This window comes from Magnolia sinica, chromosome 3 (genome assembly GCF_029962835.1).
Source record: "Magnolia sinica isolate HGM2019 chromosome 3, MsV1, whole genome shotgun sequence".
Taxonomy (NCBI): domain Eukaryota; kingdom Viridiplantae; phylum Streptophyta; class Magnoliopsida; order Magnoliales; family Magnoliaceae; genus Magnolia; species Magnolia sinica.
In genome coordinates, this window is record NC_080575.1 from 8,563,215 (window position 1) to 8,589,894 (window position 26,680).

Genomic DNA, 26,680 nt, shown 5'->3' on the forward strand with positions numbered 1-26,680 from the left:
AACGCCCACTAATATAATATTCAGACAACCATAATTTTTAATATTTTTGGACAGTGCAATTTGAATTTTGACTATATGACAATTTTCTTAAAAAAGTAATTCGCAAGTGCCTGCTATTATCCATTTCCCAATCTACGAATGACACTTTGTATATCTTGATGAATTAGACCATTCATCTGATAGCCTCCAACTTGCAGGTTTGCCAGAAATTATATGAATAAATCTACAATAAAGCAACTTGTTATTGATCAAAAATGGTTGCAATGTCTTTATGAGGAAACCTATTATGAGGCCTATAATAGGTCAAGGCCGGAGGTAATGGGCATGTACCTTCAACATTGGTCCGTGTGGGTGGGGTAGGCCATCTAGGCCTTCCATCCTACTGGTGGCCCATAAGGAATGGAGAATGATACGAGTAACAGGACCATCCAATTCCAAAAGGCATGACTCAGTTTCAATATCAACCATACAGCGTCCTGAAAGCAGAACTCCCACCACTAGATTGATGCCCAGTGGGTCCTAGTTTCCAAAACAAATATACAGCTCTGAAAAACTTGGCTAAGTTTTCTAACCCACCCACCATTTCCCATATTAGAGCCAGTATACAGCTTCTGGTATGAAAAATCAGGCAGGTTTTACTACGGTGGACCACATTTTTCTTAGCCAACGTTTTCTACACTGGCCCACCTGATGGACCATTGTAAAAGGAGGGAGTGCTCATCAGAAAAGTGAAACGGACTTTCAAAACTGAGGGACTAGACAAGATGAGGAGCTCAGATCTCATACATATGCCACATTGACAGGTGTGCCTAGACCCAAGAAGAGTTGGGTTCCCATGCCCGCATTATGCTTAACAGACCTCTATAGATTGATATTTAAGCACCTGGAAAGAAATCCAAGAAGGAAAATGAAGATTAAGCTTACAGATGAGTTGCTGCAAAAGTGCCCAAAATGACAAAATCCTGAAGTAGAAAACCAACCTAAAATCTGCAAATCAACATTAATTTTCAAGAAAAAGAAAAGAAGGGTACTTAAAAGTAAGTTGAATCCCAAAAGCTTGGGAGGTATATGTCTATCACAGCAAAAAAGAAAAAGAAAAAAAGAAGCCTAGGCATCAAGAGAGTTTGTGTATCTATCAGTCTTTTCTATCTCCACTTCTTGGAGAGAACTTCTGGCCCCCAATCGACTTACCCCGCATACAACCTGCAATTCATTGAGCAGGAAACATGGTTATGTTTGATCCATATACATAGATGAATGGCCGGCTGTGCTTTTCACAAAAGCCACAAGAAACAAGCACAGAGGATAGAGACAGAGTGGCGGTATAATCAAATATATGGGATTATAATATCTAAAGGATCATCAAATGGTTCTTTTAGAACTTCATAGGCACGCACACACATACACATCGGTCAGGACCCAGTAGTGTCAACTTCTGTGGGGCACACCATGATGTATACATGACATCTGTTCCATCCATGAGGGGCGCTGCATCAAGTTCACTCTGGAACTCAAAAATCAGCCCAATCAACTCGGGTGGGCCATGCCTAAGGGAACAATGAAAATCATGACTAAAACCTCTAAAATCACTTGGTGTGGCTCACCTGAATTTTGGAATAGCCTGACTTTTGTATGTCACATCCTAGCAATAAGTAGCTGATGAATGGATTGAATGGCATACATACACAACATGGTGGGCCCCACAAGACAATATGGAAGATCTTATTGGTTGGGCATCCCATCCCAACTGATCGCTGTGGTATGGTCCACCCGGGTTTCTGATCAGGTTGATTTTACACTTCATAGCCTAACATTGAAGGGTGCACCTTGGACACATGAATCTGATGCATAATGACAGTTGGCCCCACAGAGGTCAACGCTACTGCAACACTGACCATTTCCTTGTACTGATGGATGCATAGATTAATTTGAAACAATGTTTGAAGTACCAGTATCACTACAAGTTTCGCAAGTTGAGAGATATGGAAACAATATCAATATCACCAATAATATAGTCAATAACCGGAAAAGCAGGGAAGCATTAGGGAAACATGGGAAAACATTGAATTTTTTAGTGAAACTTCAGGATATGCTAAAATATACATATTTGCATATTTAGGAATAAAAAATTGCAAAAAGAATGCATACATAATAAATTTCCATTTAATTGAGGCCTAAAAGCATGTGCTTTTGTAAGAAACCAGTCTGACCATCCCATCTATTTATCCAACCATCCAGCCTTTCATTCAAACATTTTTTTTTTTGAAGAGCCACGCAAATATATTAAAAAAGGAAGCAAAAACAGGGAAGAGGTTAGCTGGTCTGCCTCGAAAGCAAACAAGACTAATCTCCGAGAAAAAGAAGGTCATAATCCTTCAGAAAGGAAACGAAAGACTATAGTCTCGACATCGCCCATGTTGCGATAACGATAATATCATGATATGATTGATATATAATCAACACAATTTGAATACTGCATACAACCATGCGCCCAAAAAAAAATATTTAGAAATTAATATTTTTAATAAATAGAATTTTGGTGATATCAAAACATGCTGATACATTGGCAATACAAGTGACGCCTGGAATTAACATAGTAAAAAATATTGGCAATATTGATACATTGGTGATACAAGCGACACTTGAAATTTATATAGTAAAATATATTGGAGATGTCGATACACTGGGAATGCAAGCGACGCTTGGAATTTACACAACCGAAAATATTGGCAATACTTAGCGATACATCACCGTCACCGATGCCTGGAATCTCTAGGACTACCTGTGTTATCAATATTGCTAGTAATGTTATCGATATAAGTTGGAGATATTTTCCAGACAAGTAGGGAAAAGTCAATGGTTTGGGGTGAATTGGAATGAGTCATGATGGTTTCTGTCCCTAACCAATGTTTTTCTCCAACAAAATCCTTCTCATCCATAGATGATCACCACCACCACCTAAGCCTTATCCCAACTAATTGGGGTCAGCTACGTGAATCATTTTCTGCCATTCCACTCTATCAAGGGCCATAACTTCAGTTAGACCTTAGGTCATCTAGTCTTTTCTTACTATCTCCACCCACGTCCTTTTGGCCCTTCCCTAGCGCTTCTAGAGTCTTTGACTTGTACCAACTCACTTCTTCTAACTGGCATAGTTCTCTTGGTCTCCGTTGCACATAACCAAACAATCTAAGTCTACTTTCCCTCACATGCACCCGCTACACATGACACCACACCCCATGCATGACACCTTTTCAACCAATACATACACTCCACCCCATCTAACCCTAGTTAGATAACTAGCAAAACCTAACCCTAGTTAATTCCCTACACCTAAGGTTAGTTGTTAGGAAGTGTTAGTTGCTAGAGAACACTAGCAAAAGAAAGAAAGAAAAGAGAGAAGGAAAGAGAACAAGAAAGAAAGAAAGAAAAGAAAAGAAAAGAAATGGAGAAGAGAAGGGAGAGGAAAGGAAGGAGGAAGGGAGGAGAAGAGAAGTAGAGGAATAGAATCTGGTGCACTGTCGCCTAGCCGAACTGTCGCCACCCGACATTATATGAGTACCTCTCTCACACAAACTCACACATCTACCCCTCTCCCTTTCTCTCTCTTTTCTTTTTCGTTCTTTCTTTCTTCCTCTTTCTTCTTTTTATTTTTTACTAGAATTCTCTAACAACTAACTCCTTCCTAACAACTAACCTTATCTGTAGGAAACTAACTAGAGTTAAGGTTTTAGGCTAGTTAGCTAACTAGGGTTAGATGGGGTGGAGTGCATGCATTGGTTGAAAAGGAGGTGTGAGGTGAGGTGTCATACATGGAGAATGCATGGGTTGAGGTGTCATGTGTAGAGAGTGCATGTAAGGTGAGGTCTCCTCCTAGGGTGGTAAGGGAGGCCCAAACTCTCCCTCCTTTTGGTGCACTTCATGCACATGGGGAAATCGAAGCTTCTTCGTGTGCTTGAGCATGCCGATGCAGGGGTTCGGTCATACGCGCATGGGAGGTCACTCACACCTATGGGAGTAGGGGTCGAGTTACATGTGCATGGGGGTACAGTCGCACAGACGCACACTTTGGGGAATTTTTGAGAAAACAGGAGTATTACAGACTACCCCCGTTACAAAAATTGTCCTCAAATTTTCAAAACAATACGTACAATCGAAATCTCCCTTAACACCCTAGGTTGGCTTGGACCCAACCCGAGCCATGGGCCCAAAGACCATCACAATAACCTCCACTCACCCTCTCTCTTACCTCACCTTACATCAGACCTTACTACCACCTCTACTCTCTCTCCTCCCATTCACCCCACATGCATGACACCTCACCACCCATGCATCTCACATGCATGACACCTTTCTTCACATGCACTCTCTACACATGACACCTCACCTCACATGCACTCTAATAAAATCAATGCTCAGTTAAAAAAGTGCAAAAGCAAGCATTAAGGACTAGATACACTAGGTGTCCAAAGCTTTATTATAACAGACAGCCTTCATATGTTTTTCAACTCATTTGCACTTCATAAATTGCAATTTTCTCACAAATTTCCTCTTCATGCTGGAGTTCTAGAGGTTCCTCCAAAAAAGTCCTGGACATTCAACTTAATCTGATAACCTGTAATTTGGTTTGAAAGAGAACTTCATTTCTCAGGTGTTCTTATCATTTTTTTTAAATTTTTTTTTGACAAGTAACAGATATATATATATATATATATATATATATATATATATATAGAGAGAGAGAGAGAGAGAGAGAGAGAGAGAGAGGAACTCTCAGCTACGCACCGGGTTGTGTGTCATTACGTAGCCCCATCAGCTACTTCCCTAGGAAAAGAAAATTACAGTTTTTTAATTTGTCAACAGCATAAGCTCACTCAACTATGAAGTAGATCACCCTATTCACAGTGCCCTCTAAAGATTTTGACGTGTCATTAAAGCATCTCCCATTTCTTTCTTCCCACACAGCCCACCAAACTGCCAAAAGCGACATTTTCCATAGCTTTGACCTGTAATTTCCAAAACAAATACCATGAGAAGCCTGCTGCAAATCACGAACATATTGAGGAAAGGACCATTGAATGTTGAAACGACGCAAAATATCAGTCTATATCCGATATGTGAAGGGATAGTGGATAAAGAGATGGTCCACTGTTTCTTCATGTTCCATGCAACACAGTCAAATATTTGTAATGTACATTCCCCTTTTCCTCAAGTTGTCCACTGTCAAAACCTTTTTCTTGCAAACCAACCAACCAAAAGAAGCTATCTTTTGGAGGGACTTGGTATTTCCAGATCTGATGAGTCGGATCCTCTTAGAAATATTTGCAAGATGCCTGTAAAAGGATTTGACCGAGAATAATCCTGATTTGTCGAGCTGCCATACTAAAGTATCTTCCGAAGACTGATCTAAAATGCTGGTTGAATACGATTGAGGAGCGAAACATATTCTTCCATCTCTCGATCCCGAAGATGTCTTCTAACTTTCGGATTCCAAACCACTACTCCTAGAACTGCATAACATTCTTTCACTGTGGCGGACTGGTGGCGGACTGATTCTGGGCCAAACGGAAGATGCGAGGGAAGCTATCATGAAAAGCTTCGACTCCTTCCCAAATGTCTTCCCAGGTGTTCTTATCATTATTTTTTAGTTAGTAATCAATGTGACAAGCTCAAAGTCTCAGTACAACAAATAAACACCACCCTCACTTTCCTCTCACATAGATTTTCTTATACTCAACCTATATTTTTTGGTTTAGTTAAATACAAAACTAAAAGAAAATTGACAGGGATAACAGTTATGGTCAGTGGCATAAATGTAACACTCCAGTGTAACTGCTAAACCAGATGACAAAGTCTCAGCTGACAATAATGAGAGGCAATGAATCAGAACGCATAAATGCATATATCTCACACAAACAGCCCAAACTTCAGCAGCATTGCAGTCCTTGAAGCCAATACCAATGGCCTGAGGCTCAATAGAAAGGGGTCATCAATGCTGACATCTATGCACCCAAGTACTTGAAAACAGGTATGTGCATATCATGTCTACATCCAATACATGAATATTAAGTGTAAAAAAATGTATTCACACCATCCCCAAGATGTATGCGGGTATCGCAGTGGGATGTCCTGAAAATGCCGCATTCAACTCTCCTTATCACCTCCAATCAAAAGCCTCCCACCTACCACAGATCTGGATTTCCAAATGAACAACTGTCAAAGCCATCCTTGAGAGAATCAACAAGGGGATTTTTCCGTCTCTCAAATACATTCTCGATGATCAGTTTCCAATACCAATACAAAGAATCTCCTTCCGTAAGGAATAGTTCTTCACACATCAATGAGCTCACAAGCATAATTAGCAAAATTCCATTTTTTAAACTCTGCAGTTTTGGAGAAAAAAAATTGTGTAATTGGTTAAAAGTTTAAAACTAGATACACTTCAGAAGATCAGTATATAAACTCGCTGTTTTGTGCAAACCAAATTAAACAATTATTTATTATTATTTTTTTTTAAAAAAAACCATGTTTTACTTGAAAGGGAAGGGCATGCACAGTATTCATTTCTTTCTGTTTTTCTAGTCCAAACCATATAAAACCCGATTTTTTCAATCTCCGCATTTTCGGTGTTTCCATTTTTTGACCAAATCTTTTACTATATTTTTAACAATTGGGACTGAATTAGATATGAACATGTCTTGTACCTTCTTTATCTTCATATGCCTTTTTGCTAACTATGTTCATGAGTACTTTCCGTTTAGTACCAGACAACGCCCTCTTCTTCACCCTCTAAAACTTATGCTATTGCATTATTCCAAAGACTCCATATGTCATTTTCATGTATCGTCCGAATAATGTGATTCCTCAGCGGGAACTAGACTGTTCGAACTAGCCACCAAAAGATCCCTAATGGCCACCAGCATTTACAATGCAACCCCAAAGAGGGTTATTGTGGAAGGACGGAAAGCGCAATTCCTTTCACAAAAAGGATGATTTTGACACATTGATGTTTCCATCAGAATAAGATCTCATGATGGCATATTTACACGCATAGAGGCAAGTATACAAAAGAGAGGAATTATATGATACATTACCTGGATATTTGCACAAACATTATATATATGGGTTTTCAGTTTAGAAATCTGGGCCCATGGTTTGGAAATCCGGAAATTGGTCTATTGAGTGACTTGTGTCCACCATGGATGGACAAATCCTCAAAATACTCCAATACAGAACCATCTTAATCTTCTGGTCATGGCCTAAAGGTAGACAATTAAGAAGCAAAATACAACATAGACCCGCATTTGACCCACCATGGATAGAGATTGTCCAATAGACCACCCAGACTGGAAGATCCTAACCCATCGATCCGAACATCATGCATATTCAGATAATCTTCTTCTCTGACACAATAGAATTATCCAAATATCACAAAATTCCATACACATAGGCTCATGGATCCAAATCGTTGATCCGAACGATCCACCATGGATAGAGATTGCCCAATAAATCTCCCAGACTGGAAGATCCCAACCCTTCAATCAGATCGAAGATCACGGATATTCACAAAATTGTCTTCTCTACCACAAAGGAATGATTCAAAACAATCACAAAACTCCTCACATGTACGTATGTACATGCACATGCAGTACAAACCCTTTTATTTTCAGAAGAAGAAGAAGGAAAGCAAGCAAGAAAGAAAAGCGATCCAATCTTGAATCATTACCTAACCAGATCCGACGATTATATTGTTGATCGGAATGAAGATCAGCTTCACGAAAAACCCCACGAACCCCATTACGACGAATCCGATCGCCGTCCGGATCGCGACCTTCGTGAATTCTACACCACACGATCGATTTTCCCCAATCAAATCCAAAGAAACAGTAAAACCAATCCAATTTCAATGAGAAAAGATCGGATCAAGAGGAAAAGAAAAGCATGCAGATAAGGAAATCGAACGATCGAGGAGATGATAGGGAATCGAATTCACCTTTCCGATCCGGTTTGTGGCATCTCTTCACGAGACGAGCGCTATCTTTGGCGAATTCTCGCAAGGGATCGACGACGGAATCTAGGGCATCCATGAGGAAAGGAGACGAATAGAAATGTAACCCTAGATCTGAGACGAGAGGGAGAAGAAAACGAGCAGCAGACACGAGAGAAACAAGTTTGCTAAGGACGCGGATTTCCTGCCAAAGGCTTTGGCAGGAAGTTCCTGCGCTGAGAACTTCAGTGGGGCCCACTGTGATGTTTGTGAGAAATCCACACCGTCCATCCGTTTTTTGAGCTCATTTTAGTTATTGATAACAAACTTGAGTAGTATCCAAGACTAAAGTGGGCCGCACTAATGGAAAAGGTGGGTACAGAAATTCCTACCGTTGAAACCTCCATCGGGTCAACAGTGATGTTTACATGCCATCCATACCGTTTATAACGTCATTACTACTGGGATTAACATAAAACATAAATATTAGACTAATTCAAAACTTCTGTGGCCCCACGAATATTTCAACTGTGGAAGTTTAATCCTTACGTTTTCGGCCCACTTGAGTATTGGATCTGGCTCATTTTTGATTACTAAAAGGAGCTCACAAAACTGATGGTCGGAGTGGATTTCTCAAAAACATCACGGTAGGGTCCATCTAGATTTACAGAGCAGGAACTTTCTCCGAGAGGCTTTCGCAGGAGATCCGCGTTCGTTTGCTAATCTCACACGCGTAAAGGTTCTCGTTGACATGGAATGCTGATCTTTATTCTTTATGAGTGCGGATCGTCTGTGTTGGAGTGGGGATATGACGCCCACCGTTGGATCTTCTTAGGGCCCACCGTGGAAAACTTTCTAAGGGCCACCGTTATGTTTTTTTTTTACCATCCAACCTATTAATAACGTCGTGTAGACGTGGATGACTCCACCGTTGAAACCTTCCTAGGGCCCACCGTGATGTTTATTTTCCATCCAACCTGTCCATAAGGTCACATAAACTTAGATTAAGGAAAAAGATAAGTATTAGCTTAATAAAAAAAACTTTTATGCCCTCGAGAAATTTTCAACGGTAGGCATTCAATGTCCAGGCGACACGACGAGTTTTGCTGACTGGGTCGTCTGGCGGCAATTTCTCTCTCCATGATCGGGTCGTATAAAGTCACTTTCGAGAGGAATGGGCAATCAATGGTGGGCCCGAATGATGGACAATTCGTATCATTAACAAAAGGGATGTGTATTCAAAGGTGGGCCCCACATGAAAGACACTTGTCAGAAGTTTTATTGTATAATAAATATGAATTATTCATTTCCAACCGTTGATAAGATGGTTTGAACAATAAGATTAATGTGATCTTTTAGGAGGGATCAACGACAAAAATGAGCTCCACTTGACGCCGATCATTGATAGCACCTCTTTTGATATAATAAATATCAACCATTCATCTCTTTTCCCTTGGTCTGATGGTTAGGATCATCGTTTATAGTGGTTTTTTAGGGTAATTAGAGGTGGGGCCCATATGATGGACAGTTAAAATTAATGATTAATCATTTATTTATTATAATCAATAAATGGCCTATCTACTTTCATAATCACTAAATGGATGAATAGTTAAAACCCCTAAATAACTTATGCCTTGGGTAAAATAGCTTACACTACATTACCTATTTCAACTTTCATTAACTACTTTACTTTGTTAATTAGCCTTTATTTTCCTCACTTTCTTCTACTAATTTGAAATAAATCCTAATCCCACTACTAATTACAAATGCCATTTTCTAGCAAGCAATACAATGACTCTTTAACTGTGCAAATATGTCAAAAATATGTCCTTGTTCTTACATTTAAGAATTTAAATTACTTATATATGAAATAGGAATTGAATATATTTTTATTATCTATTTTTGTAAATTTCTCGAAAATGTTACTTTCATACTATATAGGAATTAAATATATTTCATCGAATGTTTGAGTTGGCATTTCTATTATTTATTTTGGTAAATTCCTTGAAAGTGTTAATTTTGTTTCTTTCTTATTACTCTAAGAAAAATATTTTCATTTTTCTTTCATATTTTTACATGATATCCTCTCCTAAGCTTGTACATGAGCCAAGCTAGCTCGAAAAGTTTGCTCAACTTGGCTTGATCTAGCTGGGCTTGAATGACGACTCGAAGAGAGTCAAGTTCATATGACCCAGCTCATTTGTTGAGGTCGAGCATAGTGAGCTTAACTCGATATATATATATATATAAGTTAAAGACTTAAAACTCCACCCTACTCATCCGTTTCTTTTTATCATTTCACTATCCAACCTGTCACGCTCGAGCTCCTCTGTCTCTAACCTGAGCTCGACTCAACGCCTGCCCGACTCATCTTAGTTGCATGGCCCGCACTCGGCTACTCGCCCGAGCGCTCTCTCTCTCTCTCTCTCTCTCTCTCTCTCTCTCTCTCTCTTTCCACCAATGTACATTTATCTAAATCTAATTTTATGTATTTTTATTTATATAATTGAATACCTCAAATCCCAAAATTGAGATTTTGAGTTTTGAATATTTGATTTGGGGGTTTGGTCAAGTGTGAGTGTTGGGAGTAGGATCGACTCGACTCAAGATAAGCTCGCTTCAACTTGATCTACGAGCTTGCCTCAAAAGGTTTCAAACACAAGCCAAGCTCTAATGGTAAGCTCAAGGAGAGCACGGACGAGTCAAGTCAAGCTTTGCCCACCACGACTTTACTCGGCTCGATGTGCAACCCTACCCTCTCCCATAACTCATGACTTCAATGTTGAAACATAGCGCCTTTGTTATTGAGCCATGCAATCCAAACTCATTTGCCCCAAATTTAAAAAGTATCATTTTTCAATAAATTGACAGGAAAAGAAGTGAGAGAAGATGAGCTCACTTTTCATAAGATACCCCACATGATAGTCACATGTGCCGCCACCTATTTTCCAAATGCTCCACAAATGCAACCAGCCACCCATCTTCAAACGCATCATATGCACCAAAGTGTCACATGTGTAGAATAAGTCATTATCCATAGCATCACACATATGCCATTGTGCACGTGTAACACATGGTATTGCTATCTTTTAATGACTCATGTTTCAATGTGCTACACATCTTAATATGTCATGTATAACATGTCTCACCCTCATCTTTAAATATCCCATGTGTGTCCCATAGTCCTTCATCCATCTTTAAGCACATCACATACATGTGCCACCCATCATATTCAATTGTCCTATACGTGCAAACATTCATTCAATTAACTTACATATGCCACAAGCCATTTTAAAGTACCATACATGTGCCCATGTGCCACATACTAGGCATGATACAATCACCCATCGTTAGGTGTGTCCACATGCAACATTTACAACATGTGCCACTAATATCTCCAGGCACCTCACATGTGCAAATGTATCACATGTTCATCAAACTTTAAGTGCACTACTTGCACCACACATGTCAACATGTTACTTATGCAACATGTGCCGCTATCCAACCGCTGCCTCGATGGATGGCTCTATGGGGCCCAAATTTTAGTATAGGTTTTATCCATGCTGTCAATCCATTTTGTCAGAACATTTTAAGGTATTAGCCAAAAAATAAATAGGCAGATGCAAGGCATAAGTGGACCACATCACAGGATGCAGCGGTGATAATGACACCCACCATTGAAACTGTTGAGAGAATGATCAATTCTCGACCACACACACAACATTATCAAAATTAAAAGAAAACAAAGAAAGATGCAAACAACAACATGAATATTTATGTGGTTCCCTACCAGCAGGTTCATGTATTTGCACCGATCCACCCTGCTCAGAAGGCAAAAACAAAGCAACTCTCAAAACAATGAGCAAATTTTCTTTCTCATTACAAGATATATATTATGCCGAAAAGGACTATATTTTACATAAAAACATCATGTGAAATTACAAAACTACCCTCTACCTACGAAAGTGCTGGCTGGATGGACAGTATAACTTTGATGATTAAGCTCCATAGATCCTGAGTCTTGATGCATGGCTCACCGGTGGACACTCTACATTTTAACACTAAAGTCCTAGGTTTGAGTGCCCATGTGGGGGGTGTGGAAAAAAAGTAAGAAAGAAGAGGCTCTATAGATCCTAACAAAACCTTCTTAGGGCCAACCATGATATTTACTTGCCATCCAGCCTGTTCATAAGGTTATATTTTTTTTTGAAAGATTGTTCATAAGGTTATATGAACCTAGCTCCTAACAAAAAACTTCCTACAGCCCACCGTGATGTTTATTTGCCATCCAATTTGTTCATAAGGTCACATAGACTTGGATGAAGGGAAAACACAAATATCAGCTTGATCAAAACTTCCCCAGCTCCCACGAAGTTTGTTAACAGTGGACGTTCAATCCCCACTAGGATCCACTTGAGACTTGAATCTGTCTCATTTTTGGGTTCATATCCAAAAATGACCTGAAAAATGCATAGACAGCAGGGATAAAACCCATACATCACAGTAGGCTCCAAAGATCCCCTGCCTGGACCCAGTCCATCCGGGCAGCCCTCAAATGAAACCGTGGTTCAGAAACTCAAAAACTCCACACAGATGTTGAGCCAAAGTCAGGTCGACCGGGAGAGCCCACTCAAATGGACTCAGATGTTCGAGTACTTGGCTACGGGAGTTGCACTCGTGAGGCCACATTCATTGCCAACCGCTGACTCATCTGATGGAACACCCACCCCTAATTTGCACAACAGGCGCACCATGTTTGCGTATATGGAATCAAGTTCGAACTGATCCTTAATCCAGCAGGTATAAAAGGTTAGGCCCAAAAACTCAAGGCTGTTTTGCAATTCAGGTGGCTGCTGGGCCGAAGGGTGGGCATCCTCTCGCATATTGTTCCCTGTTTTACAGCCCCACCCGAGTGATGGATTGGGCTGATTTTCGCAACTGGGGGTAATATAAGGTGACGTGTTGGATGGACTGGTTGAATGGCCTGCATACATCACAAGGGTCCCACATATGGCCAGTAACACCATAAGTGTATGGTTGTACCAGTACTACTGTAGAACGCCTCTCTTATAATTGCCTCTCAGATGTCCCAACTTGGTAATCACACCGAGCCCACTGTGTGGGTTTAACTGGTGCATTGTGTAAAGCATGACAAAAATATAAATCCCATGGTGATGGACTCTATGGCCAAAAAGTCTCGCCCATCTTATTATCTGGGGCCCATATGTACAAAAGAAATGGATCATTGAAAGAAATAAATGGTCCATAATATAAACGTAGACATGTGGCCTAACTGATGAGTGGATCAGCCTCATATTTGAATAGGATGTCCGCAGTCATGTGGCACATGTTGAATGTCCCAGATCCCACATGCATGTTCCACAATGGCCAGAATGTGTAGTGAATCGCTCCAAAAATCTACCTGAAGCAAGTACAATTGGCAGTAAGCACTCCTCCATAAGCTATACTAAAAACCAAATGTTATTTTTGGATCAGCTTTTCCTAATTCTCTAAAAAAAAATGGAAAACAAAAATAAAATAAAACACAGAACAATTATAAGCTTGAATTTTAAGATGTATGCTTTCCAAACTATCAACTTCCTCATATGAAAACATACTTCTAAGATTGGATGCTTACCAAAACAAAATCAGCTTCCTCTTTTCTTTTCTTTTCTTTTTTCTTTTTGGTTGAGAATTGAATTTTTTTATTTTTTGAAAGATGACGAGGCTTTGATTAAAAAAGGGAAAAACAGAACAAAACAGCAGCCAAAGCTGCTGAGATAGCAGGCAAAGGCTACATGCCAAGAAATAAAAGATCAAAATCCTTCAAGGATTCAGCATGAGTGGCCCATTCAATAATAAGTGATTTAGCTCTAGAAGACACCCAACCCGCAGAATTTGCAGAGTCCCGAAAACATCTGCTGTTTCTTTCCTCCCAAACGCACCACCAAATGGCGAGAAGGGCCATTTTCCACAACATGGTCCGCTTCTTGCCAAGCTTCACCCCTTGCCAAGCCATAAAAAGAGGAGAGACAGAATCAGGGGAACACCAACTGAGAGCAAAACAGCCCCCAATATCAGCCCAAATGGAGGAAGTGAAGGGGCAGTGAAGAAGCAGATGATCCACCGATTCCTCCGCCTTCATGCAACACAAACAGATGTTCACTAAGCACGTCCCTCTCTTCCGAAGATTATCCACCGTCAGAATTCTTTTCAAAATGACCACCCAGCCAAACGCAATGAACTTAGGAGGGGTCAGAAGTTTCCAAATTTGCATACAATGATGATCAGCGGGGAGGGAGGATAGGTCCAGCTGAAGGTAAAAAGACCGGACTGAAAATCTGTTGGTCTTGGACATATTCCAGAGCAGCGCGTCGTCGACAAGAGGGTTGGGATGAGCCCTATAAATGCAGTCAAGGAGGTCGACGAACTCTTGGACCTCCCAATCTAGTAGATTTCTCCTACACTCCACGGACCAAACAACCTTTCCAGCAGTAATACAGTAACAATCAGCAACCATAGCATCTGGATCAACAGCGAGAGAGAATATTAAGGGGAATTTGTCTCTAAGAGGAATGTTCTCCACCCAACAATCTTTCCAAAACCAAATGTTTGAACCCTTTCCAAGTTGAAATTCCACCCCGCGCAGGACCTGATCTTGAGTGGAAATAATGTTTCTCCATAGAATTGAAAATTTTATGAAGGTAACCAAAGGCTCCAAAGAACAGAAAAGTAAAGAAAAACAAGACAAACTACCCCAAAACATAAAAAGAACAAAGAGAGCATAGTGATGTGTGTACCAGTGTGCATTCAGCTCAGTCTGCATCTCTACTGGGGAGTGTCATGCTTTCTATTTCTCTGAACGGCCCGTGGGAGGAATGAGAAGCCACGAGTATGGCGATGCCCAAAGCTAACGGTGGAAGGTGAAGAGTCAGACGTGTTTAATTTTGAGACAGCGGAAACAAGGTCATCAATCTTTCCTTCCACTTCCATCTCATCTTCCTTCATCTCCTCCCTCTTATGATCAGCTTGCTTGCGCTGGTACCTCTGCCGCTGTTTCTTGGACGGCTGGGCCTTCTTGAAAAAATCAAATGATGTGGGGAATTTATGCTTATCTATGAGATGCTGTTGTCGACTTTTGTAGCTCTTCAGCTTTGCTCCACAGCCTTCCACCAAACATTCATACTGTTTAACATGTAGAGAGCAGTAATCCGAAAGAGATCATATCGACTGGAAGATCATGTTTAAATTGTAGAGAGCAGTAATGACTAGAGGAAATACAACCAATATTCAACACTGATCAAGAATTCAAGATGTTTCTCCATTAGGACCAAGGAATTATATGTTCGTCACACACACACACACACACACACAGCCCATGGTTCACATACCCATAGTGGGGACCATGTCTCAAGAATATCATGGATGGTGAACACATCAATTTGGTGGCTGATGGTTAAGAAATGAACTGCAGTTACAGTCTGCATTGTAATGAAGGAAAAGTCAAAGATTGAATTTCTTGGGTCTTCCCAAAATAGATGGACCACTTTCCAAGAATTTTCTAGACAACAACCCATCAATTGGGCTGCCCACAAAAGATGGTTAAGAAAAGAAATATAGCAATGGCCAACATTCTATTGAAGGAACGATAAAAGATTGAATTGCTTGGATCTTCCCACCAGGGATTATTATTATTATTAGCACTAGTGCATCTATGGTGGGACCCATCATATGAAGTCTGGATAACCATGGATCCAGCTTGAACAAAATAAAAACCCAAGGATACTATGCATAGCCTGGGATCAATGATCATATAGTTCCTCTTTTGAATATGACAATCAGTGATGGATGCATGTTTATAGTGTGGACCAAAATGTAATCATGGGTATTATATTGTACAGAGGGACGATCCACTGTATAGCATATGCATTGAGTATATTGTATACAGCATAAAAGATTATCAGATAATGCAGGAATAATAGAACCCTTGAACTGTGGCTTCACACAGTATTCAGTTCTGACAAGTGGGGTTCATGGTTTAGTAATCAAGACCATATGCCTTTTGTGTCCCAAGTTGATTGACCATCCCCAATAAATCTCCTCAAGGGAGCAAATAAGCAATTGAACCTTCTTTTTTTGTATGTGTGTGTGTGTGTGTGTGTGTGTGTGTGTGTGGCCTACAAATAGACTGTTAAGAAGTAGCTAGGATCAAATGAAGAAGTGCTAATATGTCTTTCAATCTGGGAGATTTTGAGCACACTTATCCATCCACAGTGAGACACAAGTCCAATTGTTGTCAACTAGCTTAAGCAATCATATGCAACCTAAGGGGCTATGCGCATATGCGTTCACATAATCACATATGCCATAACATTCAAGGCCTCAGTTTGAAGATCATATAGGCTACTGTTACACCAGATCATGAGGGCAATCAAAAGGTCAGGCACACCAAGCTGGTCTCTACTTGAGGAGGTGGTTGATTCCACTGTCCGATGCCATCTAATCATGGTCAGATGGTGCCTACTTCGTATATACCATGTAATCAGGGCATATATTATACACTGATCATTCATCTTTTTGTACATGCTGACATTATAAGCTCTGCCTGTGACTGTCGATTGCATCAACCGCTAGTTTAGTCCCACCCCAAGGATCTCAACGTATCCTTGAACTTACCCAGAAGTGGAAAAAAAAAAACCAGAAGAAGAAGAAGAAGAAGAAGAAGAAGAAGCACTGGTAATAAATCAAGGAGAAAATAGCTTGTTTTGCAACATCGGGGGTAAATGTACAGTTATACAAATCTATATTTTTAGTACTTAGAATTTGTGTGTGTGAAGAGGAAGTCCATCTTGCCTACTTCTGTTTAGTATTTAGAATTTGTCTGTGAAGAGAAGTCCATCTTGCCTACTTATGTTTTAGTATCACACATGCACACACATGCAAACAATTCTAATCATAAATAACAGAAGCACAGCGAACTAGCCATTCCTCGTCCAACCCCCAGCCACACAGCAGATACAAAAGCACAAATTGCAGAATTCCACCCATATGTTGGGGGTTCATAGTTGTTGATGCCCCAGAATCTCCCAGATTGGAAGATCCTAATCCCAACCCTTTGGTTAGCGCTTTTATTAGAGGCCTGTAGTTAAGAGAAAAATACACCGACCCCAATTAGGATAAGGCTTAGATGATGATGATGAGTTGAAAAAAATACAGCAATCTGTAGTCCGCATACAAAAGAAAATTGCCTGAAGTTCAAAAGTTTATGATCTTCCAATCTGGAAGGTCTATGGGGCATCCTCCTCCCCCATTCATGATGGGACCATCAAACCAACAGTCCGATCATCAAACCATGGACCACACATGCCCAGAGTCCTGCAACTCAGCAAACTACACGTGCAGACAGCTACGAACCCTATAATCCTTCACTTCTAATCTAAGCCAATCCTCATGACGTGTGAGCCTACAAAGTGCACTTTGCACCAGATCAATGTATAACGAAATGAAGATAGGAGCTGGAAGAAAGAAGGGAACCTGATTGAAGATGATCACCTGGACTAAAAATTCAAATACAAGCAATGAGATTAAAAGCAGACATTACATGCTGTGTGGGAGGATAAGAGAGTACCATAGGGAACCCACGTGCGACTTTTGCCTGAAAAAAGGAATCATGCGCTTCAGAGACATGTATACTCAGCAGGCGTGATGTTGGGTAGACTCTTGAGCAGACGGAACAAGATGCAGTGTGCCGAGTGCGGTAGTGACCTTCAAAGTTGTCCAAGGAATTCAACTGCACACCACAACCGACTATGGGACAAGATATGCTCCTGTCCATGCATGAAGTGCAGCATGTCAATGTTAACAAAAGTAGGTTTGGAAGAGTAAAATCCCAAGAAGCAAAGGAACCATCATAGCATATTCAGATATAGATGGGATCTCCATCTGATATTAACAACTTGAAGAATATTGAATAGACATGACGAAATAAACAATGTGCTCGCCTGAGCTAATGGCATTTTAGTTCAGGTGAGATGGGTCGGTCCCCCTTTAACTTATCCACACCAGTCATCTGGTGAACACCCCTGTGGATGGTAAATGCTGTGATAAGTGCCACAAAGGACAATCCATGCCATCTGAATATTTCCCTGTAGATGGATTATTAAAGTAAAATATAGACAGTGGCAGTATGTGACAGAAGGGCCACCATGCAATGGCTGCTATTCTTCATTGGAGGAGATTTTTTATCCACCAGCCATCCACAGAGAAACCCTCAACATGAGTGGTTTGGATAACCACAGATAGAGCCTGCACGGAGTGCAAAAGCATTTCCAGCTGAGCATCTCATAAGCCTGCACACATATATATCACACGATGACTGTGGGGGTTGTACATTTGAAGACAGTGAGATGTGCATATGGATGTGTTTGGATACCACTTTGGTACCCTTTTTTTTGAGAGGTCACTTTAGTACCTTCATGTTTGTCTTTTGAAAAAGCATCCCTCAAGAGCCCTCATGTGGCTCTTTGAAAGAGTGAGCTCTCAAATAGTCAAATCCTACTCTCCCCACATTGCAGAAGTGAGCAACATCCAGGATGTTCATCAGGTAGGCCTCAGTATGTGTCATGACCAGTGTTTCAAATAGGAATAACGTGTGGCATGCTGTTCACCCCTCCAGAGTGTGAGGCATAAGCTACATAGAATTTACTGTATGCTACACGCTACTTCTAGATTTTTAATCAAAATAATACGAAAAATATCGCAAAGAGTAAACAAAAAGATAAAATGGCAACGGAACTAATTTAATACATACATACATATATATGTGTGCGTGTATGTACACACACACACACACACACACACACACACATTTGAAAGGTAGACTGTTGCTCATATTATTTCACTGAAATCACTGAAAACCTAAACTAAAATTTAGGGCTTGTTTGATTTGCCAATTACCCCGGTAATGTAGGGCCTGTTTGATTTTTATCGTTTCACCTGGAAACGGTCAATACCTTGGAAATGGGTGATTATTACCGTTTCACCTGTTTGAATATTCATGGGAATTTCATTTCTTGGAAACCGGTTCAAAAGTAGTAGTGGCCATTTTAGGACCCCATCTTGATGTATATGATATATCTGTTCCGTCCATCCATTTTATCACAACATTTTGAGATATGAGAAGAAAAATGAGTTAGATCCAACACTCAACTGGCCCATACCAAAAGAAACAATGGCCCCAGGAAGTTTTTAACGGTAAGTATTTAATTCACATTTTTCTATGGCGTGGTCCACTTGAGCTTTGGATATGCCTCATTTTTTGGCTTATATCATAAATTCATCTGACATAATGGATGAACGGTGTAGATATATGATATGCATCATGGTGGGACCCACAAATATTTCACAATATTTGCCATTTTTACACTGAAAAAGTAAGCCGTCAAATCAATTATGGGGAAGAGTGCGGCAATTAAGGAGGGAAATATTTATTACCATTCACGGGGCATTTCCCTGTGAATTGGAAAATCAAACACGCCCGTAAAGGAAATGTGTCATCATTATAAGAAAGAGGATATGGTCATTCTAAAAGGATGCCTTATATGCCATAGGAGTGTAGAATCAATCAACTACCTATTCTAACATTGTTCCTATGTCCAAGTGATTTGGTGGAAAGTTCTTAGCCTCTTTAAGGAGGTTTGGTAATGCAAAGGCATTTTCACACCGGGCTTGAGTGGGGTAGCCCGTGGGATGCGAAGACACACTCAGGGTGGATGCCCCGTGTGATTTGGGGCCCATGGGGGAGATCTCGTGTTCGAGACTCCTCATCAAGGGTGATTAATGCGCATTTCACACCAGGCTCAAGGGGGGTAGCCTGTGGGATGCAAGGACACGCTCGGGGTGGGTGGCCCATGTGATTTGGGGCCCACGAGGGGGATTCGGCCGAGGTCCTAACCCATGCGATGTGGAGCCTGGGCTACGAGATAAAGGGATTGATTCGCCATGCTCTAACAGTTCGAGCTTTTAGAGCAAGTGGTTAATTGTCTTGCATCATTTGGGTTTTACAGGAGACCATGGTAATTTCCTAGAGGCTTGGCATGGCAGGGGAAGAGGAAGCAAGTTGAGGTCTGCGTTGTGAAGACTCTAGTGGACAAATTGGTTAGTATGCAAACAACTGGATTTCCAAGATAAGTTGAATCCTCCAGGCGCCATCTTCCTCAAAAGCCACAAGACCTGTTGTGGAGCCCATGCAGCAAATTTTGAGGGGGTTGTGCAAGGGAGTCTCTAAGAGTCTATAGGGTTTTTCTTGTTTTCTTTTGTTGCCTTTGGGATAAGCTCTAATTATCCACTGGAATTAGAGCTTATACAAGAATAGAATATCATAGAATGCATTTCTGAAATTTCAATAATTCTTTTAAAAAGGGGAAACTATGTGCGGACATCATAAAGCCCTGAAACTAAAATGGCAAACGAAGAGGTAAGCACTTAGCACTACAAACCAGATTTCCATGTCTTCCATGTTTTGAAGCTGATTTCTCTCCTCTTCTGTTAAATCTAATGCAACCTGGAAATTAAGATAAATCAATAAGAGAAAATTTCATAACATTAAAAAGAATGAAAGAAAGAAAGAAAGAAAGACTTATAACAATATAAACGAAAGGGATAACTGGGCACCAATGAACTCATATGCTTCATCTTAGTTAAAGCTGATCCCCTTGATCTTCATTAAACCAAGCATGTGTGAACTTGCAATAGACTGAAGGAAAATAACATAATGGAAGCATAAACCGAGTACCTTGTGCACGACGGCCCTTCATAACAATAAGACCCAACACATATAGATATTTCAGTCTTTCACATCACATGAACTCACACCACTAGGAATGGAAGTTTTTCCAAACCCAAAGCATGCAGATTGAAGCATACATGCACCAAACCTGCCAAATGGCATACATGTCCAAGATCCATCACACCCATCAAGTGGTCCCATTGTGTATGTGCCCTGACCCAAAGATCAGGCCAATCCATCAATCAGGTAGGCAACACACATGCACTGAATATGGGCCATTCACAAGTCTTTTTAACTGTCCATTTTTTCTGGCCTACAGCTGGCCTGATTCTGGGCCAGGCACATACAAGACCCGGTGAATCCGATGGACAGATTTGACGTTGGATATTTGGGCCATCTCCTGCTCTTGGTGGGCCCACTGCAGGAGTGATTTGGATCTTCTACGTGTGAGATAAGCCGTTTGCAATCAGCATTCATCCTTCATGCTCCTGTGAGAGCTATGGTAGCTAGGGCCAGCAAGCAGGAGAGCAGCAGCTGCAGGACTGGCCTGTGATGGGCCAGGATCGGGCCTCGTTCTTTAGGCCCACATGGCAGGCCCGAACCTCATATTCATGTCCAATCAAACAACTGGCACACGTTCCTATATTTACCAAATTTCCTTATCAAGGCTGATACTGAGACCGGATACAAACGTCCATAGATGAACTCGGCCACTTAATCTCGATTTTCAGGCCCATTCGCCGTGCCTAAGTATCTGGGGCCCAGTAAATAATAAGGGCCGGGCCCACTTCGCCCGCCCAATTAACAGTTCCAGATCATAAAGGGACTGTTTGAATGCACTCCCAGAATGAGAATGGCGTGGAATGGGCCCGGATCCTGCAGCATTTTGCGAAGCAAGGGTTATCGAAACCCTCCTGCTTGCGGAAATGGCCCCCAAAAGGGAAATGCAATAGAATCAGATTTTCCTAGAGCAATCCAAAGAGCACGCAGTTCTATCTTAAGAGCCCTAGGTTTCCTGATTACAATATCTCGATACTCAATCTCCTCCTCCTCCTCCTTCTTATTACTTGAAAATCAAAGACTACTACAATAAAATCGGAAAAAAAGAAAAAAAAAAAAGGAAAATCGAAAGATCTTCGACGAGAAGAATAAGATCTGAATTCAATATCTAGAGAGAGAGAGAGAGACCTGTTTGGCGAGTAGCTCTCTTTCAAGATTTCCTGAAGAGAAGAAGGGGTCATGGGGTTGGAACCTTCGGAGGACTGGGACCCAGTACGGAAACCCTAGCTCTTCATCTCCTCTTCCACCTCCTGCATCGTCTGCTGCCATTGCTCCTGCTCTACTCTCCTGAAGAGCTGAAGAAGCGTTTTGAATTCGCTGCTGCGATGGGAAGGGCCTCTTCTATCTTCCGTTTATACGGGGACTTTCACGGCGTTTCGTTGCTGGAACATGAAAGAAACGGTTCTTTGGTAATTTCAGGCGAGAAGAACTTATATACTCTGGAAGAATACAGTTATTGATACTCAGTTAAAATCAAATTGCATGATTTAGTAAATTTAACTTATATAAAAAGGTTCCAAATTGTTATTTAACGGTTCAGATGATTTTTAGAAATAAGAATTCATATTTATTTTATCATGTAACTGGGATGTTGGTCTACATTTAATGGACGGTTCAAGTAAAAAAGATCCAATGGTTCAGATTCAGCAAAACAGTGTCCACAAATCAGAGGTTAGAATTCATATCTATTTGTGCAAGCTTTTAATGCCTGCGCATTAGTGCCGGAGTATCAAGTAACTCACCACTGAGAGCAGATTGCCTAGCCCTGGCTGTTGGACCGGGCCTATTCAAAATTCGGATTTTGGTAGGCCCGAGCCAACCCATTGACAGCCCTGGCTCTAAACACGAGGCACAAAGATATTCTTGTGCGCGGGTTGTTTGAGTCCACAAAGATGTCCGTGACAAATCCACTCGGTCCATCTGTTTCAAAAGACCACAATATGACAGGATTATAAAAATGTGGATCCAAAACTTAGGTGGGTTGTACCACATAAAATAGTGGGGATTGAACGCCGGGGGTGACAGATGTTTTGCATCAGGGCGAGGATCATGTAACTCTTCAACCAAACAGCTTTCAACATGAAAATCACGGGTCTAATATCTAACAGTAATCTGCTGTCAAATAAAATTTTACCACACCATGTTTATACTAACTTTGGTACAGTCAAGGGCAGTGCCCAATTTGCATCCCCTATAGTGATTTGTTGTGCACATGCTAAGCATACATGGACATTTATTAGTTGGAAATAAGCATAGGTGGAATACAAGTAATTCAAATTAAACCTTTTGAAATAAGGGTTCTAGTTTAGATGTATGATGTGTTATAAAACCAAAAATTACGCTTACATGACGCATCATGCCCTGCTAATGTATCAAAAACGTCCCTAAATGAATATAATTGAGCCACCCGCCTCACACGGGTTGCTCACCCCGAGTATGCCCATTTATCATATAGGCAATCTCACTCAAGCCAGGTGTGAAAATGCACCTGCATTAATCTTAACCACTTGGTCTAAAAAAGCTCAAATTGATAAAGCATAACGAATCAATCCCCTTATTTGATAGCCCAGGCCCCACGTCCCATGGGTTAAAACTTTAGCCGAACCCCCTTCGTGAGCCCCACTTCACACAAGCCACCTGCCTCATAGGCTACCCACCCCGAGTGTGCCCCTGCATCCCACAGGCAACCCCACTCGAGCCTGGTGTGAAAATGCACCTGCATTACTAATATTCTATTGTTGATCCTCGTTTCTTACGAATCACCTAAAATTATTTCACCACTTCTGTTTTTGAAGCCACCCTAAAAAGACCTAGGAAATTCATGCTCAACAAATCACCAGCTACTATCCATCTAAAACAAACTCTATCACCTTTTCCTCTCACAAATCTCATCCCCTATTTGAGAATTTTCCTTGAATATCTCTCCCATGTTACGAGTACCCTTCCAAGTTCCAGACATATTCACCATAATTGGATCCCACCCACCATTAGATATCTATACTATTAAGAAGTGAGAAGAAGATCCACTTTAACAGTATTGTCCTAGTCAGGAAGAGGAGGAGCCACTTTAATACTACTTTCCTAGTCAAGAGGTGGCAGAGGAGGAGAAGAAGCCATTTAACACTACAAATATTTGAATATCAATCTCATCGCATCTCATCAGTATCATACCAAATCCCATCAATCGATTCCCTCCCACTCCCTCAGTATTGGAGGAGGAGCCATTTTAACACTACCTTCTGAGTCTCTCACCACCTTATGCATCTCTAGGAGAGATGCGATGCACGAGAAGGAACCACTTTAACACTACCGTTATAATCTCACACTACCTTCCTAGTCTCTAGGAGAGTTATGGAGGAGAAGCCACTTTGACACTACCATCTTAGATCCTAGCTTCTCACTACCTTCCTTGTTTCTGGTATAGATATGGTTTGGTCACATATTGTCCTCCAAATGTGTTAAAACCTGTGATACCTAGATACTTGCATATGATCAACTTGTCCAACTTGATACTGATAGAAGAAGGATGAGGAGCACTTCAAAACCACCTTCCTAGTCCCTATGGGAGATGTGATTTGATCACATACTGTCCTCAAAATACATTGAAACCTTTGATATCCGGATACTTGCATATGCTCAACCCTTCCAAATTGATCCTAATACTGATTCTATATGCTCTAAGATTGTAAGACTTTTCTTTTCACTGAATCCTATTATATTATTAGTTTATGGATTATAACATTTTCTAACATTCTTTTGGTAGTATGTGTGGTGTAAGACCCGTATCCTAGCTCGTATTGTTCCGTAAACTTCCGCAGTCCTCCCAGTCGAATTCCCGTGACCAGCGATCTGTTATCGGCGTTTGCGCGCGATCCCGAGACGTGTCCCGTATATTAGAGTCGACTCGACCCAAGACTTGTACCAGTGCGACCACGCCATCGCCACGGTTTCGACGTCGCGTATTATGCGCCGAGGCGATACCCGGGCCAGGAGATGTGGGCCCGCGTTCAGTTCGAGAAAAACGCAGCTCGTTGCAAATATTGAGGGAATCTCTACGACACGTAACATCATTCCATCAATCAAGTACAAGCAACCCAACCCATTCCTCTCTTAATGAAACTTTACCAAAAGTCAACACTCTCTCTTACCTAAGTAGACATCCATCACCCATCACCCATCCCTCACTCCATCACTCACATTACGTCTCTCTCTCTCTCACCTCTCTCTCATTTCTCTCCCAAGCTCCATGAGAGCAACTCCAACATCCATGGCTTCTATGGAGAGGCTAGGTGTGGCCCACCTCCCTACCGCTCAATCCCACCATGTAAAAACCATCTCCACCATTTAAATGCATCCTTTGGAGCTCTAAGATGCGTTGATGGAAGAAGAAGTCCAAGAAGATAAAAGGTGGGTGTTTCTCTTTTTAAAGTTTTGTTTGTGTGGATTTGATCATTTTAGGGCTCACATGCTTTGGGACCCATTTCATGTTTGTAAGCAAGAGAGGCCCATGATGGTAGGGTCCCTCTATCTCACCGATCTCTCTCTCTCTCTCTCTCTCTCTCTCTCTCTCTCTCTCTCTCTCTCTCTTCCTATTTTGTGGATCCCGCTATGATGCACGTATTTGATCCCCACCGTCCAACCATTTTGCTATCCAAATGGTGGTGACCATTTTGCTATCCAAATGGTGGGATGCACCATGACGTGTGTGTTGTATCTACGCCACCATCCATCACTGTGGAGCCCACCTCGATATGTGTTTCATCCGTCCGGGGACGGTGGAACCCACTTGGTATATCTGTGGTATATTCACCGCCCAGCAGCGCCTGCTACTGGAGTGAAAAAGGAAAATATCAGCTTAATTCAAAACACAAAAAAAATAAAATTCTGATGGGCCGCTCATGTGGACCCCATCTTGATGTATGTATCTGATCCACACCCTCCATATAATTTCCCAGCTCATTTTAGGCGTTGAGCCGAAAAATGAAGCTAATCCAAATCTTTTGCAGGCCATGTTGTATAAAATAGTTGTATTAGCGATATAAACTGTTAGGGCCCGCTGTGATGTTTCTATACACCGAAAATATGGTATATCGTTAGACCTATTATGAGTCAGAAAGATCAATAGATGGTGTGGATTGTCCTGATATGGGCCCCACCTATGAAAAACCTCAGCAATAAAAAAAAAAAAAAAGAAGCAACGTGCAGGACGCTGCTGCTGTCAGCGTCCAGAGGACGCTGCAACAAGCATCCTGCTGCATGTGCAGGTAGACTGGGACGGTGGGCCCCACCACTGGTCCCACATTGATGTATGTGGAACATCTACACCGTGCATTTGATGGGTCCCCTTAAAAAATGGGATGTCCCCAAAGTTTAGCCATACATGGAACTCAGGTGGCCCACACCGTCCAAAATCATGTGGAAACATGCCTAAAACATATATATATATACACTTGTTGGGGCCCATGTGAAATTTGGATGCTTCTGAAACTCAGTCTGACCCCTTAACTAGGTAGGACACACTTATTGAATGGGCTGGATTTGTGAACCATGGCTTGGTGGGCCCTACCCTGATGATGTGTCGTATCCACCGTCCATTACTTGGACGGTGGGTCACTTTACAGATGCATTTCAGCCAGCCGTCCATTCCTCTGAACGCTAGATGTTGAGTTTAAAATAATAATAATAATACACACACACACACACACACACCATATGTATATATATGGTGGGCCCCACGTGAGACCCACCTACTTGCAACGGATTGGCTGGTGCGTTTCACACCAGCTATGTATAGCTGCAGTATTTACGTTAGCTAGTGTGGGTCCCACTTGGGATGTGTTATACCC

General features: G+C 41.3%; 2 protein-coding genes across 4 annotated transcripts; both read right to left on the minus strand.

Annotated features, from left to right (window-relative positions):
- Positions 1-968: 968 nt before the first annotated feature.
- On the minus strand, positions 969-8,178 carry LOC131239452 (protein transport protein Sec61 subunit gamma). Of its 2 annotated transcripts, none has more exons than XM_058237154.1 (3): positions 7,994-8,175; positions 7,727-7,842; positions 969-1,203 (listed from the first exon to the last, which is right to left on the minus strand). In XM_058237154.1, the coding sequence occupies exons 1-2, from the start codon at positions 8,085-8,087 to the stop codon at positions 7,727-7,729; spliced, it is 210 nt and encodes a 69-aa protein (XP_058093137.1). In that variant the 5' UTR covers positions 8,088-8,175; the 3' UTR covers positions 969-1,203. The 2 variants fall into 2 exon arrangements, with proteins under 2 accessions (XP_058093137.1, XP_058093138.1); XM_058237155.1 differs by lacking the exon at positions 969-1,203 and adding an exon at positions 1,480-1,504 and having other exon boundaries at positions 7,994-8,178.
- Positions 8,179-13,178: 5,000 nt separating this feature from the next.
- Positions 13,179-22,250, minus strand: LOC131239453 (uncharacterized). Of its 2 annotated transcripts, XM_058237157.1 has the most exons (5): positions 21,963-22,250; positions 20,485-20,549; positions 17,616-17,814; positions 14,788-15,172; positions 13,179-13,409 (listed from the first exon to the last, which is right to left on the minus strand). In XM_058237157.1, the coding sequence occupies exons 1-4, from the start codon at positions 22,101-22,103 to the stop codon at positions 14,816-14,818; spliced, it is 762 nt and encodes a 253-aa protein (XP_058093140.1). In that variant the 5' UTR covers positions 22,104-22,250; the 3' UTR covers positions 13,179-13,409; positions 14,788-14,815. The 2 variants fall into 2 exon arrangements, with proteins under 2 accessions (XP_058093140.1, XP_058093139.1); XM_058237156.1 differs by lacking the exon at positions 13,179-13,409 and having other exon boundaries at positions 14,520-15,172.
- Between the last annotated feature and the right edge of the window lie 4,430 nt (positions 22,251-26,680).